General features: G+C 43.9%; 2 protein-coding genes across 8 annotated transcripts in view; one reads left to right on the top strand and one right to left on the bottom strand.

The window, feature by feature from the left end:
• The window catches only part of LOC101466575 (BTB/POZ domain-containing protein 10), a 48061-nt gene extending 43566 nt beyond the window's left edge, over nt 1–4495 (top strand). For all 5 annotated transcript variants that reach the window (XM_004566094.4, XM_004566095.4, XM_004566097.3 and 2 more), the window contains one exon: nt 2679–4495. In XM_004566094.4, coding sequence (XP_004566151.1) covers nt 2679–3133 — 455 coding nt within the window. In that variant the 3' untranslated portion in view covers nt 3134–4495. The remainder of the gene's footprint in view (nt 1–2678) is intronic.
• A 1425-nt stretch (nt 4496–5920) lies between these two features.
• Nucleotides 5921–16911, bottom strand: part of LOC101465128 (basic helix-loop-helix ARNT-like protein 1) — a 31148-nt gene continuing 20157 nt past the window's right edge. For all 3 annotated transcript variants that reach the window (XM_004566088.4, XM_023153161.3, XM_004566089.6), the window contains 8 exons: nt 14354–14600; nt 13530–13636; nt 13276–13426; nt 13075–13154; nt 12847–12955; nt 11492–11585; nt 10196–10289; nt 5921–10114 (listed from right to left, as the gene is read on the bottom strand). In XM_004566088.4, coding sequence (XP_004566145.1) covers nt 9957–10114; nt 10196–10289; nt 11492–11585; nt 12847–12955; nt 13075–13154; nt 13276–13426; nt 13530–13636; nt 14354–14600 — 1040 coding nt within the window. In that variant the 3' untranslated portion in view covers nt 5921–9956. The remainder of the gene's footprint in view (nt 10115–10195; nt 10290–11491; nt 11586–12846; nt 12956–13074; nt 13155–13275; nt 13427–13529; nt 13637–14353; nt 14601–16911) is intronic.

The following is a 16911-nucleotide window of genomic DNA, read 5'->3' as shown; positions in this document are numbered from 1 at the left end:
CTCGTGGCTTTCAGAATAGTTTTTGTCTTCAAATGCAGTCTGGTCCTTGAATGTCTAAAGCCAATGTAAAATATTTTGTAAAAGTAATTGCTTTCAAAGATGATGTCACAAAGAGTCCTTATCAGCTTCCTACAGACTGCTTTTTTTCATAGCCAGGCTGGCACAGGCACAGCCACAGTTGTCAGTGGAGTTCCTCAGGGGCCTATGATGGGCCCAGTATTTTTCACCCTATACCTGTTTCCCTTGAGTTTCAAAATAAAATTAAATTGGTGAGCTCTTGTCCTAGTTCAGGGGTCGGCAACCTGCGGCTCTGGAGCCGAATGCGGCTCTTTTGTCCTTATACTGCGGCTCCGGGTGGTTTGGGAAAATAAATTAGAAGTATTTAGCTGAAGTGTATTTTATTTGTGTTTAGTTCTTTTTTTAACTTTTAAGATTATTGTGATTTTGAAATATAAAAATAAAATTACATCTTATTATTTTTTCATCGCTCAAAATAAGCGCCACACTCGCGGAAACCGGTGTACCCACCGAAACGCCGTGCATTTATCGAGACTTTTGACCCCAGACCCCAGTTATGCATCTTCGAATCCACATTATGTCGGCAGCTGTTCTCCACCGTGAACTATGTTAAAAACAAACGCCGCTCACGCCTCACAGATTACAGCTTACAGTCCTGCATAAAGATGAAAGCCCCGATTTGCAGACGCTCTGTGCGCAGAGGTTCGGGACCATAAGTCTTATTGTAAACATGTCACGGCAGACCCGACGATGTTTCCATGAACACGCTTTTCAGCATCTCTTTATTGACCACTTTTCACACACGGTTGCTGTACGCACACAGCCGGCTGTAGCTTTTCCGCTCACAGCCCGACACACCAACACAACAGCAGAGAGAGCACAGACTTTAAGGCGGCGAGGCGTGATTGCGGGTGCTGCTCAGGTGCGTCCGCCTCCCCTGCAGCGGCGCTGCAGACCACGCCCCGCCACACACATTAACCAGGTAAAATACATATTTGTAATGTAATGTAATTTTCTCTGTAGCACTTCATGGATTTCTTAAGCAACACACCTTAGTTGCTCTGTGGATTCTTTTAAAAAGCAGTTAAAAACTTTTCTGTTCAAACAAGCCTTTTGTTGATCTACGTATTTTATATTCTTTACATTATTTACATTTGATCTTTTACATTGTGTATAATGTCTATTGATTGTATTGTTTATTTTAATTTTGTGTACAGCGCTTTGTGTTAATAAATAAACTTTACTTATTTACTTTAGTTGTTCACACAAAGCATAAAGGTAAAAAAAACCAATATATACAGTGTTATCTTCATTTTAGATTTCAAAAAGTATTTGCGGCTCCCAGTGTTTTCTTTTGCGTGGAAACCGGGTCCAAGTGGCTCTTTGGGTGTAAAAGGTTGCAGACCCCTGCCCTAGTTCTTCTCTATGTTTAGACCACATTGGTATCTACCGTCTCCTAATACAAGTGACTTGGTGAGGTCATGTCTGTGTGAGGAGAGGATGGAATGAATTCATTTAGGAGACATCAGTCACCTTCTTGATGATGCTTTATGATGGACCGCTATCTAATCGTCATAAGCAGCATAAAAGTCTGCAGAGTACTTCAGCTCACATTACAGTACTTGTCATGATGGCTTGTTATGCCTGCTCTACCTCCTGTAGTTCAGGAGGAAGTTGCTCTCCGATGCATCCTTTGGAGTATAAATGTTAGCTAGTACTCCGCTATGTAAGAATCACTCCATTTACCAAGCTAAAAAACACAACAGCAAACCTGGAAGGAAAAACAGTTGTAGGTCATGGAAACAGTTTCACAGGAACAAACGGGAGCGTTCCTGCGGGCCTGCAGAGGGACGTTTTTACCCACACGACACACAGTAAATGATGTTGTTTAACAGGTTGTTAAAATCTAAAAGGCCAAATCTGAGGCAAGAATTTCCACAACAACAGTAAAATGCCAGTAAATGTGGCTTTCATTACATGACTTTTAGGAAAATGTTAAATACAAGCTCTAGCTTCATGCTAAAACTCTCAGTAACATTCGCCTCTATGCGTGAAGCCAAGTAACACTTTCTTCTGGCATGTCTCAAAGCTGGAGCTCGAAAAGAATCAGGGCCACACATCCCACATTTTTTCAATTATCAGTAATTAACAATATCCAAGTTGAATTTTTTTTTTAAATATAGGTTAGTTTGATGCCATCAGCAGAGTCTTGTTGGTTTATTTTCCCATCATATTATATTAACTCAAACACCATTTGACTCAAACAGTGTTTGAGTCAAATGGTGAATCTCACAGAGTCATTAGTTATAGTTCAGCTGCTTAGTTTGGATTCGGGAGGCAGACAGCCTCTACTTTTAAGATTTGGCTTAAAACGTAACTTTTTGATAAAACATAGTTGGGGTTGGATCGGGTGACTCTGAATCCTCGCTTAGTTACACTGCTCTAAGCTCAGACTGCTGGAGGAGGCTACCCATGATGGTTTTATACCAATAACAGTATGTCATTAACTTGTGTGCACTCGCACCTGTAGTGAGTAGTTGTTTCTCCTCATCCTCCAACCAATAGATGCTGTTAGTGCGTATCTGTCTGCAAGCTATTTTGCAACCCAGCTCCACTCGAGCTTGTTTTGTCCCGATTACATATTGTTCCTTCCTTCCCAGGATACCCGACCTACAAAGAGAAGGTGAAGCGACGACCTGGAGGCCGTCCGGAAGTCATCTACAACTACGTGCAGCGCCCCTTCATCAGGATGTCCTGGGAGAAGGAGGAAGGCAAGAGTCGGCATGTGGACTTTCAGTGCGTCAAGTCCAAGTCGACCACCAACCTGGCAGCGGCGGCCGCAGACATTCCGCAGGACCAGCTGGTGGTCATGCACCCTCCCGGGCCGCAGGTGGACGAGCTGGACACTCTCCCCCAGCAGGTGGTGCTGGGGCCGGCGTCTGAGAGCAGTGCAGCCCCCCAGCCAGCACAGGCCTACGAGGGCCTGAACCAGCAGGCTCAGGACGGCTCGGGCCCGGCCGCACACAGCAACCAGCAGCAGCATAGCAGCGGCAGCCAGACTCAGGCCACTTACCGCTACGAGCCGGACCCCGACATGCCATCACCCTCTGCATGAGACGGTTTGCTACACACTCCCCCCCCTCCACCTCTGTGTTCACACCTCCAGCAACAAATGCTTTCACCTTCACCAACAAGGCTTCTTGCATTCTCATCACAGCTGCACACATGTTGCCACCTAATGAAGCACACACACGTGTGATTGGCCTTTAGCAGTCAGCAAGCGCACAAAGTTGTAGAGTTTAAGCGGCGTGTTGCTTTCAGTGTGAGCACAGACTTTTCCAGTGTCTCCTCCACCACCACCTCTTCCTCCTGAGTGGCAAAACACCAGTTTGCCTTGTGTTGCACCTCTGCTGCAGCTGCTTTCAGTCCACACGGCGTCCGAATGAATGAGAACTAGAAGCACATCAGCAAACCTCCCCTCCCAGCTCTGTTTACTCTTTGATTTGTCAACCAAAGGAGAGTTTAGTGGACCTTTGTGTACACGTGAGGAAAGATCTGTTTTACATGTGTGAATGCTGAGTGCTGTGTGTGTGTTGTAGAATACTGTACCTCACTGGGAAAGTGGATTTCAGTGCCTCTGCATATTTCTGTGGGGGGGGGGGCAATAATTTGATGTGAAGATGGACTCTTTTTCTTGTGTCACAACGTTTCACACAACATACATGTGTTTACTTCAGAGGGGTGCACTACAGAGCGGGTTCAGCATTGCCAGACTTTGAGTTAGCTGATTCGACAGTAATTAAAACCCCCAGTATCCCAGAGATGACGGTAATAATGGTGGTTATAAGTTTTCTCTGTCAACACAGATTTTCTGCACGCTTCCATAAAACCAGGTGTTTGATGTGGCTTTTTACTCTTCTTCCTCACAAATCTGATCGAGTGCCATATATCTCACTCTGAGATATTATAAAGAGGGGATAAATAGTGTGTGTGTATAAGTAATATAAATAAAACAGCAGAAGGCAACACTGCTGTGGATTAATAAATTAGAACTCAGCATGCTCGATGTGCTGCTGTTTATTTGGACAGCTGGATATCAGAGCTATGAAACTGTGTCATGCACAGTTTGCAGAGCTGTAGCTTTACGGCAGGACTTGATGGTATGCTCTGCAAACAGAAATGTGCCACTTGCAACAGATTTTAAACCAAAACTCTGAATATAATTTGCTCCGGATCAGATTATATGATCATCACCTGTTAACTGAAGACTGATTTTCGTTTTGCAGTACACCCCTCTGATAAGTTAGGTGTTAGTTTAAGTCTTGTTTATTTTCTGCTCCACTCCTGAGTCTTGACCGCGGTGCTCTGAAACTCTGCACAGATCCATCATCACTGCTGCGAGCACACAGGATGTCAGAAAAGATGCTGAACACGTTTTTTGGTTTGTTTTTTTTAAATAAATGCTATTTACAACACCTTCAAGAATCACAGTCGCTTTCTTATTTAAGCTGTTTTCTTCATGTCTCAGAATTAATGAGGTCTTGGAAACATTCCTCAGATTTTGGAGGTGGGCAACTGCAGGCCTCGAGGGCCGGTGTCCCTGCAGGTTTTATATGTGTCCTTGAACCAACACAGCTGATTTAAATGGCTAAATTACCTCCTCAACATGTCCTGAAGTTCTCCAGAGGCCTGGTTACGAACTAATCATGTGATTCAGGTGTGTTAACCTAAGGTGAGATCTAAAACCTGCAGGACACCGGCCCTCGAGGCCTGGAATTGCCCACCCCTGTCATAAAGGGGTAGACATGGTCAGCAGCAATACTTGAGACCACTGGAACCTCTAAACCTGAAAGATGGTTGTTTGGGGAAATCCCAGCAGATCAGCTGTTTCTGAAATACTCAAATTAGCCCATCTGGCAGCAACAACATTAAAAGTCACCTTTCTTTTTATTCTGATGCTTGGTTTGAGCTTCAGCAGGTCACCTTGAATGCATCGAGTTGCTGCCATGTGATTGGCTGATTATAGATTTACTTAGATTAGGTATATATTAACAATTAGCTGAAAAGGTGTACCTAATAAAGTGGCTATAAGTATATACATGGCAGAAAATGAGTCCTCTCGAACCCTAAGGTGCTTATGGTGATTAAAATCTCCACCTCAGATGTTTCCAACACTGGCTGTTTACATGTTAATCACTCATTAATAAGTCAAACATTGTGTCATTTGAATGCAAGCCGTCCTGCTGAAGCCTTCTGCTGTTATAACAGCTTCACGTCCAGGTCTTGGCGCCGCACACTGATCCAGGCTGCGTGATTAGTGATGTTTGAAGCCTGCAGATGTGATCGGCGTGCAGTGACTCAGCTTTAGAAGACATCCCTCCAGATGCAGCAGCACTGAAAGTTTTGAAATATTAAAATTCAGATGCCTTCGCATAACACGCAGAGTCTCAAGAAGAAACTTTACTTTCAATTTTTAAAGCGGCATCTGAGGTGTTGTGAAGCTTTGGCAGAGGATGAAAGAAATGCTCAGTAACAGGAAAACGACCCAACCTCGGCTGGACAGATCAAATATAGATACGCTGCTTCCACTGTAACCATGATTATTTAATGTGCGTCCACAGTGTCTGCTCATGCTTTGAGCAACTTTACAGGGCCGCGGGAAGCAAACCACGACGAACCTCTCGGGTTAACCTACAAGCTCTTTGTCCCGCTGAAGTGTGCTTTAACCGCTCAGCTCTATTCAGCTGCATGTGGCGGTGGAGAAGCAGCAGCAGCGTTTCTCTGTTGCAGATTCTGCCCGAGCTGGATGGCAACACCATATAAAAATACCAGCGGGCTTCACCGATTGGCTGAGAGTTGTGAATGAAGCCAGCAAGCGACTGTAAACACGGGCGAATCTCGATGACAGAAACAAATAATTTTATTTGAAAAATATTTCACTGCTGATACATACAATACACTCATCATACTCATATATATTTGCATAAAGTATACTCTTAACATGATAATATTTAAAGATTTGATACATTATCGTCAGGTGGGGCAGGGAGATATCAACAAGGAGAACACTTTATTGTAGTGTGTAGAGTAGAAACACTTAAAACAGAAATAAACCCACTAGAACAGATACAGAGGGGACCTTGCCAGCTGCTGCCTGATTGGAGGAGGACGGCGGAGGCGGAGTCTGAGCCCGGCTTAAACTTAAGCGGCTGAGGTCCAAACAGCAGCTGGTGCTGCAGCTGCCACTCTCGCAGCATTCAGCCTCCTCAAATAAGGATTTCTTTTAAAAGCTGCTGCCACAGTTGGTCGATGTTAACATTGTCTGCCCACGTGGAAATAAAAAAGGGGACTTGTATTAGCCCAGCTTGTGTCTCACATGTATTTTCTTTGAAAGTTAAAAACAGAAAACCCATCATGAAAAAGTATTTTCCTCAAGTGTTAGCCCCGCCCACATCAAAAGTGTTCTAAGTTTGACAGGAAGCCTCGTGTTTGTATAAGAACGTGCTGGTCACTGTGAGAAGCTGAGAAGTTATACATCAGCCCTTTAAAGACCTTTTTCATGTTATACACAAGAACACAGTTTACTTTTGTTTATGCTTTGCAAATAGAGCGATGAAGAAAACTTCTTTTGTTTCTGTGTTTTTTATTCATTTACTTTTTTTAAATACATCTCTGGGATTTCGTCTTTCAGACTCAAATCCAGGCTTTATCGCTGCGCCTCCAAACCGGAGCCTTCATAATGTATTTATAATGCAGCGCCATTAAAAAAATATTTCCAAACATCTAATTAGATTTTTTTTTTGTTTCCAAAACTGATTTCAGAAAGTTAAAAGGCAAATCTGATTGTGTCTTTGCTTCTTTTGGTTTTTGTCATGTCTGCCTCTAATTTATCGGACAACACAAAGGCCTGGGGCTGTGACAGCAGAGAGGTGAAGAGGTCAAATTAGGGATCATCTTCATCATCGAGGGAAAAAAAAGTCTATTAAAAATCTCTCGTGACCCCCAGAAACTGTTGCAGGAAGTGATTAGAGATGTTGGTGAGCTCCATCTTCGTTACAAAGTCCTCTTTGTTCACCAGCAGTTAGTAAGGTAGTTTGAATTAACAGTTGGGTGAAACGGGCAAAAAAAAAAAAAAAAAAAGACCAAATTTAAGAGTAAATGCAGTCTGGCAAGTCTGCAAATAAATCAGCTGAGAGGTTTTTTGGGGGGGTTTTCAGCTTCTTTTAGCCCCACCCAGGCTGGTTAAAAAAGGGGGTGGATCCTTCTGTGGGTGGTGTAAAGTAAAGCCCAAAGAGCCCATCCAGTCCCCTCTGCTGAGAACACAGTTCAACACAAGACTGAGAGGCTGAAGGATCAGTGAGGGGGTGAGTAGGTGGAGACCCTGTAACCCAAGCTTATTGGTTTTTATGTTAGCAGGCTGACGCCGCGTCGCCTCCCGCATTGTCAATAAAATGGCAGTGAAGAACATTTCCTCATGGAGGAGCACTTGAACAGTCCTGGTTTGCTGTCGAGCACACCGAGTGTGCCCGCCCATACAGCTGCTGCTCCCACCGGACTCAATTAACCACCTTTTCCCCCCATTAAAGCCTCGTTCTTTGTTCTGACAGCTGTCAGAGCTTCACTCCAGCTGTTCGCTCCTCTCCTGCGGAGCGCTCGCTGCAAACGCTCAGAAGCCCACCAGAGATAAACGAGCAGGAGGCCGTCCACGAGGAGGAACAGATCTTCGCTGATGGTCTTTTTTTTTTTTATTATTATTCCTTTGACCTACAATGCTGGAGTCTTTCAATCTATGCACCAAGACTGTCTTATATTCAGAGCTGGTTTATGGGTCTCCCTGTGGGACTGTGCTGCTCGATTAGGTTCAGTGCAGTTTCACCCGTGTTTATAGGCCTTGTTTTTGAAATAATGAATGATGGGAGTAGATTTACACTTTTTAGCCTTTTTGGTCCAATAGAAATCAAAACGTTTATGACAGATTGGAGATTTTCAGTTGGCTAAGCTGATTAAGGACTGAGCTTGACTCTCATGCAGCACGTCGGAGCTGCAGACGCTGCCGACATTCTCTCAAGGTTTGGGTCTTGGATCGGTTGGGTTTTTCCCTCCTCTTTCTTCTTCGGGGAGAAACTTAACGCAAATAAAAGATTTGGCACTTTTTTTCTTTTTTCTTTTTTTAAATAGATGGCTTCAGTAGTTTGGACTTAAGATCACTACTGAGCACCAGTCATTTAAAAAGCTTCAGTGGTGAAAGGAAAAAGCTTAACGTTGGTTAATAAAGCATCACTTGCCAATAATGCAAAGATTTAAAACTGCAAGTGCAGCAGGCGAGCTGGGAACTCAGTAAAGATGACGCTGAAAAAATACGATTCTGGAGTCTGCTCGAGTCTGAGTGATGCAAATTTGTCACAAATTACGAACCAAACGGACCTTCGAGGCTTTGCAATCAGTGAGTGTGAGGATCTGTGTGGATGTCTGCTCGCCTGCCTGTTCTCTGTGACCACATGGACTCATCTGTGGAGAATCTACACTACACTGCGTCCACGCCCGTCTACCTGCAGAGAGCATTTGGATTGGTATGAGGAAGAACCGCTCTGTGGGCTGAAGAGAAAGACTAAGTTCTAAAACAAGAACCAGAGTATTAAAACCACTGCAGCCACTGTCCGCTTTTATTCTGCATCTTTTATGTTCATACGCAAGCAGACAGTGGCAGTACCATCGACTACGTCATGTTATTACTGCAGCCGTGTGGCGTTTGGTCCTTGGTGTGTGAGTTTAGACCCGTGGCTGTGTTTAGTCCCTCTTAAATCTATCCACGATCCCGAGGCTGTTCTAATCGCCTGCTTTATTTCACCAGCGCCTTTTAAATAGACGGGAACACGTGACGCAGGGAACCCCGACCTAACGGAGCTCTGCACACCCGTCTCGCTTACTGCTGGGATTTTTATTATATTTGCAATGTTTCAACTTATCCCTCCTTCTTCCGTATAGGAAGCATGTCTGCATTCACTAGAAAATAACAGTAAAAAGATCAGTTTGATTTATAAGCAAGGCCACACAGGCCAACCTGTTAAACCTTACTGGTCTGTTTCTCAACACACACACACACACACAGGCACACGCACAGGGATCCTCAACCCAACAACCCCCCCCTCAATTCCAGCGCTTTCGCCTTTTTTTCTAGCTTCCTAATGCCTCTCTCAGAAGCACTGCAGGCTGTTTGAGTGAACACAGAAGGAAACTGAGAAGTTCGGTATTTCTGAGGAAACAGACGAGGATGAGCAGCTTGGAGTAAAAGTTTGCGTAAACTCTGGAAACAGCAGCTGGGCGGTGCCTTCCAAAACAATTCAGTCTTTACAAAAAAGAAGGAAGAAGTTAAATACATGAGATACACCTGGTAGTGGAATTTTGGGAATAAAGGTCCTCTGAGTATCTTCTGTTGTGTGTTCACGTCCTCGTGCTTGTACAGTATCCTACAGGGAAACCTCAGAGACAGGGGGCTCACCACCCAACACAACACCATTAAACTTCTGCCACCGTCTCGAGTGTCTTGGGGGAGGGGAGGGGGGCCTTCTGTTAATTTGCATTGATGGGGTAGAGAGTGAAGGAGCATTGACATGTCAGCACCGCCGTTGTTAGAGAAATGGTTTCTCACCGTGGCAACGTTAGAAAACCAGCACTGGAAAAATTAGCATCTTAACAGGATCTCAGCTCCACCTGCAGGGAATGACGAACCAAAAACTTGGGGGTGAAACCTAACGGCCATCCAGTCTGATGGACACCTAAAGAGAGAGGATCTCCTCTGTATCTACAGAGCGTTTTTTTTCTTCCTTTTTTTGTTAAGATGGACATTTTTGCGGTGCCGTCATGCACACAGGTTGGAAAACGTGGCAACCAGACGTCGACCCCACGTCAGCAGCTCCGGCTCGTCCCTCCCAGCTTCCTCACAACGGCCAGGGTAGGTCGCTGAAGTCGACGGGCCCCCCGAGGCCAGCGTCCGCCTCCAGCAAGGACATAATGACAGCCATGGCCGCCTCGTCGTTGCTGGGGCTGCTGGAACCGGGCTCATCCATGATGTCTATGCTCAGGTGGGAGTTGTCACCTTTACAGAGAGCAACTTGTTAAGAAGATGACTGATGAAGAGGTCATAATCATAAAATGACAGATTTACTCAGTGACTTACTCATGATGGACTGGTTGGAGTAGGGGTAGCCAACAGAGTCGGGTCCAGGAAGCATCCCCGTGCTTTGCAGCTCGGGCGTCCCGCCGTTCTGAATCTGCAGAGACGACATGAGTAAACATCAGTTCAATGTAAAAACATTGAACTTGTTCAGTGAGAGCGAACACTGAGGTTCGCGGAAGCATGAACTTGTATACACATGTTAAACTGTTAAGCAGCATTTTTATCATTATTAAAACAGGATAAAATAATTTTGTACATTCTGATCTTCTGGGTTTGTTCTAGGGGCTTTTTTTTCAGGTTTTAGACAGACCCATGAAGTTCCTGCACTATAAATACTAAGATTAGACCAGACGAGTTTGGTGTTTCAACAATGCAATTATGTCTAAAGTAGAGACGAGGACAGTTATTCTGTTAGGGTAGTGCAGGAGCTAGAGCAGTGGTGTCAAACATGAAGCCTGGGGCCCAGAGTTGGCCTCTGAAAGACTCCAGCCCACTGGATGGCTCTGAAAAATGTGAAGGAGTGCATAGATTTGAAGTTTTAACAGTTTTTACAACTTCTCCTAATGATAAAGAACCCCGATTAATTGCCATTCACACAGCAAAGTAATTAGGTAATAGATAAACACTTAAATGACATAAAGTTCCTGGTTTTTCCGTATTTACTATATAAAATTATGATTTTTACATTAAGTACACAGGACCTTTTCTCTGAATTAACAAAAATGTAATATTTTACAATTTCAGGACCATCTGGGCAAAGAACTACCAGAACCTTTTCTGTAATTATACACATTTATCATGTAGTCTAAGGAGCTTCTTGAAGATGATTCACCTCTCATCTGAGAAGTGAATCATCTTCAAGAAACTCCGACTACGATGACCTGAATGACTAAGAACCATCACAGACATTCATCGTGTAGTTTCACTGATTCAGCTCACTCAGAGTCAGAGTCTGGATTTGGCCCACATTGTAAAAGGAGTCTGACATCCCTGCCCTGGAGGGTCAAACTGTTTAATTTTATCCTAAAATAAATAAATGTGCATGACAACAGAGAGATGACAATACCGAGCAAGTGATTTACAGAATTATTTTATTAGTAGTGACTTTTAAAGACACCATCTCAAAATAAAGGACATCTAAAGACTTTATTTTTCACGTTTTATTTACAGATATATGAATATTTTTTTTAAATGTCCTGCAGGAACCCCGAGCACGTGGCCCTCACCACAGTGCACGTTCACAGAGAAGCACACAAATTCAACTGCTTTCAGGTCAATTAGGTGTGTGTGTGTTACCTTCTTGCCCCCTGGGGAGCAGGTGTCGGGTGGAGGTGTGCTGGTAATATTCAGAGGGCTGGAGCCACAGCTGGAGGGGGAGGAGCCTCGAATCCTGATAGGGAGAAACAGATAACAGCAGTGTTTCTGAATCAGATCTAGGCTGTCTCCAATCGTCTATTCCTGTATTCACACTCGCCATTTTGAATGAACTGAAAAGTACAAGTACATGAAACACAACAAGTACACCATTCCAGGTACTCGTAGAGTCGATATCAAGTACCAACACGATGCTAGTGCTACAATAAGCCTATTTATTTTGTGACTATGTTAATTGCTCTCAAACACTTAAAGAAAGGTTTTTCCATTGCATGTATGCTGATCCTTTGTGGTTTCTTCTCCTAGCAACCAGTGCAGCGCTGAGGTATCACACACTAAATACAAGGGAACTGAACAGATTATACCTGAAACAGCTCTGTGAGTCCAGATCAAACATACTTCAGATTTAAATATCAGGTCGGTAAATCCCTCGTCATGGTTGGAGAGACTCTACGAGGTTTGCAGCTGGCAACAATAATTTGTTTTCCTGCCTCAGAACCTGCACCAGGTGGAGAATGTCTTCATGCTGCTCTCTTATGTGACATGCCAGAGCAGAACAAGGACGACTAATCCTCTGTGTATTTGCTAAAGAGGCAGCCAATTATTGCCTTGTTATTTTTTTGTCCTAAAGGATAAAAGAAAACGTGCATGTTCACACGTACTGCATGAGTAATTACACACACGCGTGTATGTATCGCTGCATCAGGCATGAATTCATGTGGTCTGCAAATTTGACCAGTCTCAGAAGGTCAAACAGCATCTTTCCCTAAAATGCCAAAAAATCTTCCAGCACATGAAAACCCCAAATAAAAAAAGTCCCTCTTCTATCAGCCTCACTGAACACAATCATTTTTCAGAACTGCCATAACAATCGGGCGATCATTTATCAGCAGAGACAGTCTGTGGTATTTTGGCTGGGTTTCATCATCAGCCTTGAAGTTTCACAAAGCGAGGAGAAGAGCCTGCAGCGCGAACACACTGTCCTACTTTAGACAGCACAGAACATGTGCCTATTCTCCATTTTATTGTAACCTGACATTTGAAATGATTCAGTGCAGAAAAATGAGGTAAAATCCTGCATATGGTTTGTCATATACTCACCTGCCAGTGTGTACAGCTGGCTTGTAATACCTGATAATTCATTCTCTGTGTCACCTCTATCAGCATGATCTGAGTAAGAAACTAGGCCACGGTGATTTTCCATTAGAGCACTAATGCTGGTTTTCTGCTCGACTGGTTTGAGATTGTAAAAACCACAGAAATTCTCCTATTCTCACCTCTGGATCTCCATCACTTCCTCAGCAATCATGCGTCCAATCTTCCCAGCTCCCGCTCTTGTGCCGCCGGGGATACCAGGCACCGTCTGCAGCGCCCGCCTCCCCCCACCTACCAATCAGCAGCAATCAAGAGAAGAAGAATGTATGCACTGTGAAGAATAACTGTGGACATGGGCTGATGTTTTTGATAAATAAGCAGGGAGTGAAAGAATGAAGGAAGTCATTTACCCTCTGAGGTCAGGACGCTGTCCATACTCTGTGGAGAGGCAGCAGACTGAGGGTAATCTGATCCCTCCATCATAGGACACCTGAAGAAGGGGGGGAAAGCGCACAGGTGATGTACCCGAGTCTTCAAAGAGCCAAAATATTTTTGTTTATAGCTTAAAAACTTCCAGGTAAAGCAAATAAAATGCGTTTTCAGATACTTACGACACCACAGTGTTGGTAGACACGATGTACTCCACCTCCTTGGTCCAGGGGTTCATAAAGCTGAACCATCTGCTTCTTAACGTGATGAAGGAGCCATCTTTGATCTTGAACTTGTAACAGTTGGTGTTGATCTTCTCCCTCATCTGTAGCACTGTGGACATTTGCGATACATTCGCAGTGAGCACACGCATTCATTCATTCACATCTTCTCTATTAAACTCTAACAAGGATTCTAGAGGTTTCTCAGAAGGCACCTTGTCTATGACATTCTGCCAGGTGGCTGATGTCGTCCTGGTGGAAATACTCATAGAAGGAAGTTCCCAGCAGCTCCTGGGGTAGGTAGGCTAGGATGGCTGTGGCTCTGGAAGAACACACAGACACAAAGAGGATTGTTCGCTTGCAGCTGCTGGTGAGAGTCTTAATTATGGGCAACAAAGGTTTTCTAAGATAGTGAATCACCCAAAAACAGATCACTGTGTCCTGAAACCTCACTGCACTTAATGCACTGAGCAAGAATAAAACTCATTTAACTGAAAAGCTTTTCATCTGTACTAAAGGCCGGTTGTAACACAGCACCAAGGTAAAACAGTGTGTACTGAAACATAATGTGTTCATCTAAACAGCTAAAATTAAAAACTCAAAAATCACCGCATCCTAAACAGGGGTGTATTTGACTCCATCGTGTTTGTTGCTAACAAAGGCTGTGCTAAATGACACAGCGCTGCAGGTAAAAGCAGACTATTTGTGGCTCTACTCTGACATTTTATGCACTACAAGTTATTTCGATTTCTCTGAATCCATATTTCCTCACAGCTCTCACCCCTCCACCCTTCAGGAGGCAATTTCATATCAAACTCTCATATCAAAATTACAGTCTGTTCAATTTTTGGCCATTTTATCCTTTTATTATCCAATCTTTTGCTCTCTAAATATATCAACAAGCAGGCGGACTCTGAGGATAAGCTGAGGGAAATGCGACCTTGAAAATCATGTGAGTATGCAAGCAGCTGAACTTTACTGTCCTGTCACATAAATCAAGACGAGGTGACCTATTCGGCTCTCCCCTTTTGCCTCTCACCTCTGGTCAACGAAGACGAACTTGCCGTCGATGGCGTGCCGGGAGACGTACTCTGTCGGCTTCACCCTGATGTCTGCCAGGCTGGGCTGGGGGACGATGTGGGGGTGCAGGCGGCCGATGGCCACCAGGCAGCTCAGGTTGCAGCCCTCGTTGTCGGGTTCATTGTCTTCGTCGAGACCCATCTTGGTAGGTGGCCAGCTCTTCAAGTAGCCTGTGCTGTGGATAGTGCAGAAGCTCTTACGGTCCGCTGTAATGAGAGTGAAGAGACGCGAGAGAGAGGCGTTAAAATTAGAAATAAGCAGGGCCATCTTAGTGGGATACCGTCACCATGCTGTGGGGTATGATGGAGCATTTTTTACAGTTCACTGAACTGAATGTGATGGGGATTTATTTTTGATTATGAACCCACATCTGAACAGTTTGGCTGATTGATTCAAAATCTCTTACAAAACGCTGAGGAAGCCACAGCAGTGATGCAGTTACAGCTAATTATCAAATACAAATCAAAACACTAGGCTGAACCCTTGAAGACAAATCATACGGTCGTCCCTGCAGGATTAAAGGATCACAGTTAATCAGCTAGTGCTGTGTGGACTTTGGCCTGTACCCTCTTTAAACTATTTTTGACAAATGAGCCCATCTGTGATTTTCAGGGCTGTTTATTTCTTGCTCTTTGCCATAAAACTACAAGATTAGAAACTACAAGAACCTCCTGCCTGGCAACTTCATCTTCAACAGCCTTTGTCCAGTATATCTGCCATCCTTCCTCTGCAAACGCCCAAACCATCTGGAACACCTTTCCACTCTCTATGAAGACGGGAGTACTTCTCCCATCTCCTCAACACATGTTACACAAGTAAAATACCTTCTTGGCGGTTTCACTTCTGTAGCTGTACTGAACTTTGCAGCCCCCCCCCATGTAACACAGAGAAGTGTGTCTCCATGAACGTTAACTGCTAACATTTTTTAACATGAACTGTGACAATCAGCTGCATGTATGTGCCTGCAAATGTTCCTCTGATTATAAAAGACGTTTTACACTCCAGTTCCTCAATAAGCTACTAAGTAGCTCCAAACGCAGCCAGCCATGTTTTCATTTGCTCTTAGACCAGTGGAGCAGATGCTGCAATGTATTCCAGGAAAATCTTCTTATATTGACTGATCGAAGTGCAAATGTCCCGTGCGTCACTTTCCGACGAGGAAAATTGAGCGACCCAGGCTCCGTTCGTGTCTTGTTCTAAACCTTTGATTTTTAATCTTAAAAACTCGAGTCCAGGCGTGATGTTACACTGCACTCCAATGTGTTCCAGCTAATTCACCACGGCTGAAACCACCGTCTGCCAAGCTGACTCAGACTGCTTTCAGCCCTGACCTGCTTGGCACACAGCTAATGAAGTGTGATATAGAGGTTGCCAGAACAGCCCAGGTGCAATTTCCAAATAAGATTCACACAAATCAGAATTTGGTCAGTTAAATGTGATTCAGCAGGTCCCATGTGTTGTCGTCGTTCATATTTTTTTACTTGATTAATGGGCCATCACATGTTTCTGTTCAAATTAAACTACCTCAGTGCTTTTTAATTGCAACATAACATTTTCTTGTAGTTTGTGATGTTGTTAAATGATAGTCTGGTTCTTGCTCAGAGTTCAAATTCATTTTTGGCTTTAGCAGTTTTTGTGTTAACTTTTACTGTTTGGACCAACTCTGCAGAAATGAGCTGGAGGCAGAGCGTGACACCAGCAGAACCAAACTGTTTTCTGTATGATTTAATCAGCCTTACACACTGTTGCGGATCAATTTTGGCCCGCCCACTCTACCTTACAGTGTTACTTCACTGAGATTTTTAGGCATTTGCTCAGCACAGCTGAATCTTAAGGTCCAACCACATCATTACATTCAGGGTGAGGTCTGGACTTTTACTGGCCCATTGCAACTGTTCATCAACAACAAAGCAAACTGTTAAGGTAGTTAGGCCAAAGTTCACTTTAATGAGAACGTTGTCATCTTGCGAGAATAAAAATCCATCTTCACATTTTCACTCTGTGGATCTCTTCACAATAAAAGTCCAACTGAAGTAATCGTAAGAGTGAAGAAACAGCTTGATACTTTTCTTTCCAGCCACCCAGCTGTAGATTTGCTGCTGTGCAGGGGATCGCTGTCGTGTCACACGACCCAACTTCGTCATTTCCAAGCTTTATTAAGGGGCAGACGGCCTCAGATATGTCTCTAGAATACCTATGTATACAGCTGAGTTCATGATCTTTTTCTAAATATAATGTTATGAACTTTAACAGTTAACATGTTAACTGAGGCCTGTAGAGCCGGAGATGTAGCTCCTGGGTTATTTGTAGTGCCTTTGAGCATTGCACAGTCTGACCTTGGGGTGAATTCTGGAAAGATTATAGCGTTATGTTATCACCCTCCTGAATGCTCCATAGAAGCAAACTGCACAACTTCTGCTTTTACAGAGGTAGTCATTCTTGCTCATCAGTTTGTCAAGTGCATTTGATTATCAGCACCTGGCTTCTTCTTCCCCTTTAAATTATAGAAGCAGTTAA

This window comes from Maylandia zebra, linkage group LG7 (genome assembly GCF_041146795.1).
Source record: "Maylandia zebra isolate NMK-2024a linkage group LG7, Mzebra_GT3a, whole genome shotgun sequence".
Classification (NCBI taxonomy): domain Eukaryota; kingdom Metazoa; phylum Chordata; class Actinopteri; order Cichliformes; family Cichlidae; genus Maylandia; species Maylandia zebra.
The sequence above is the reverse complement of the archived record's forward strand: the minus strand, read 5'-3'. Positions and strand labels throughout refer to the sequence as shown.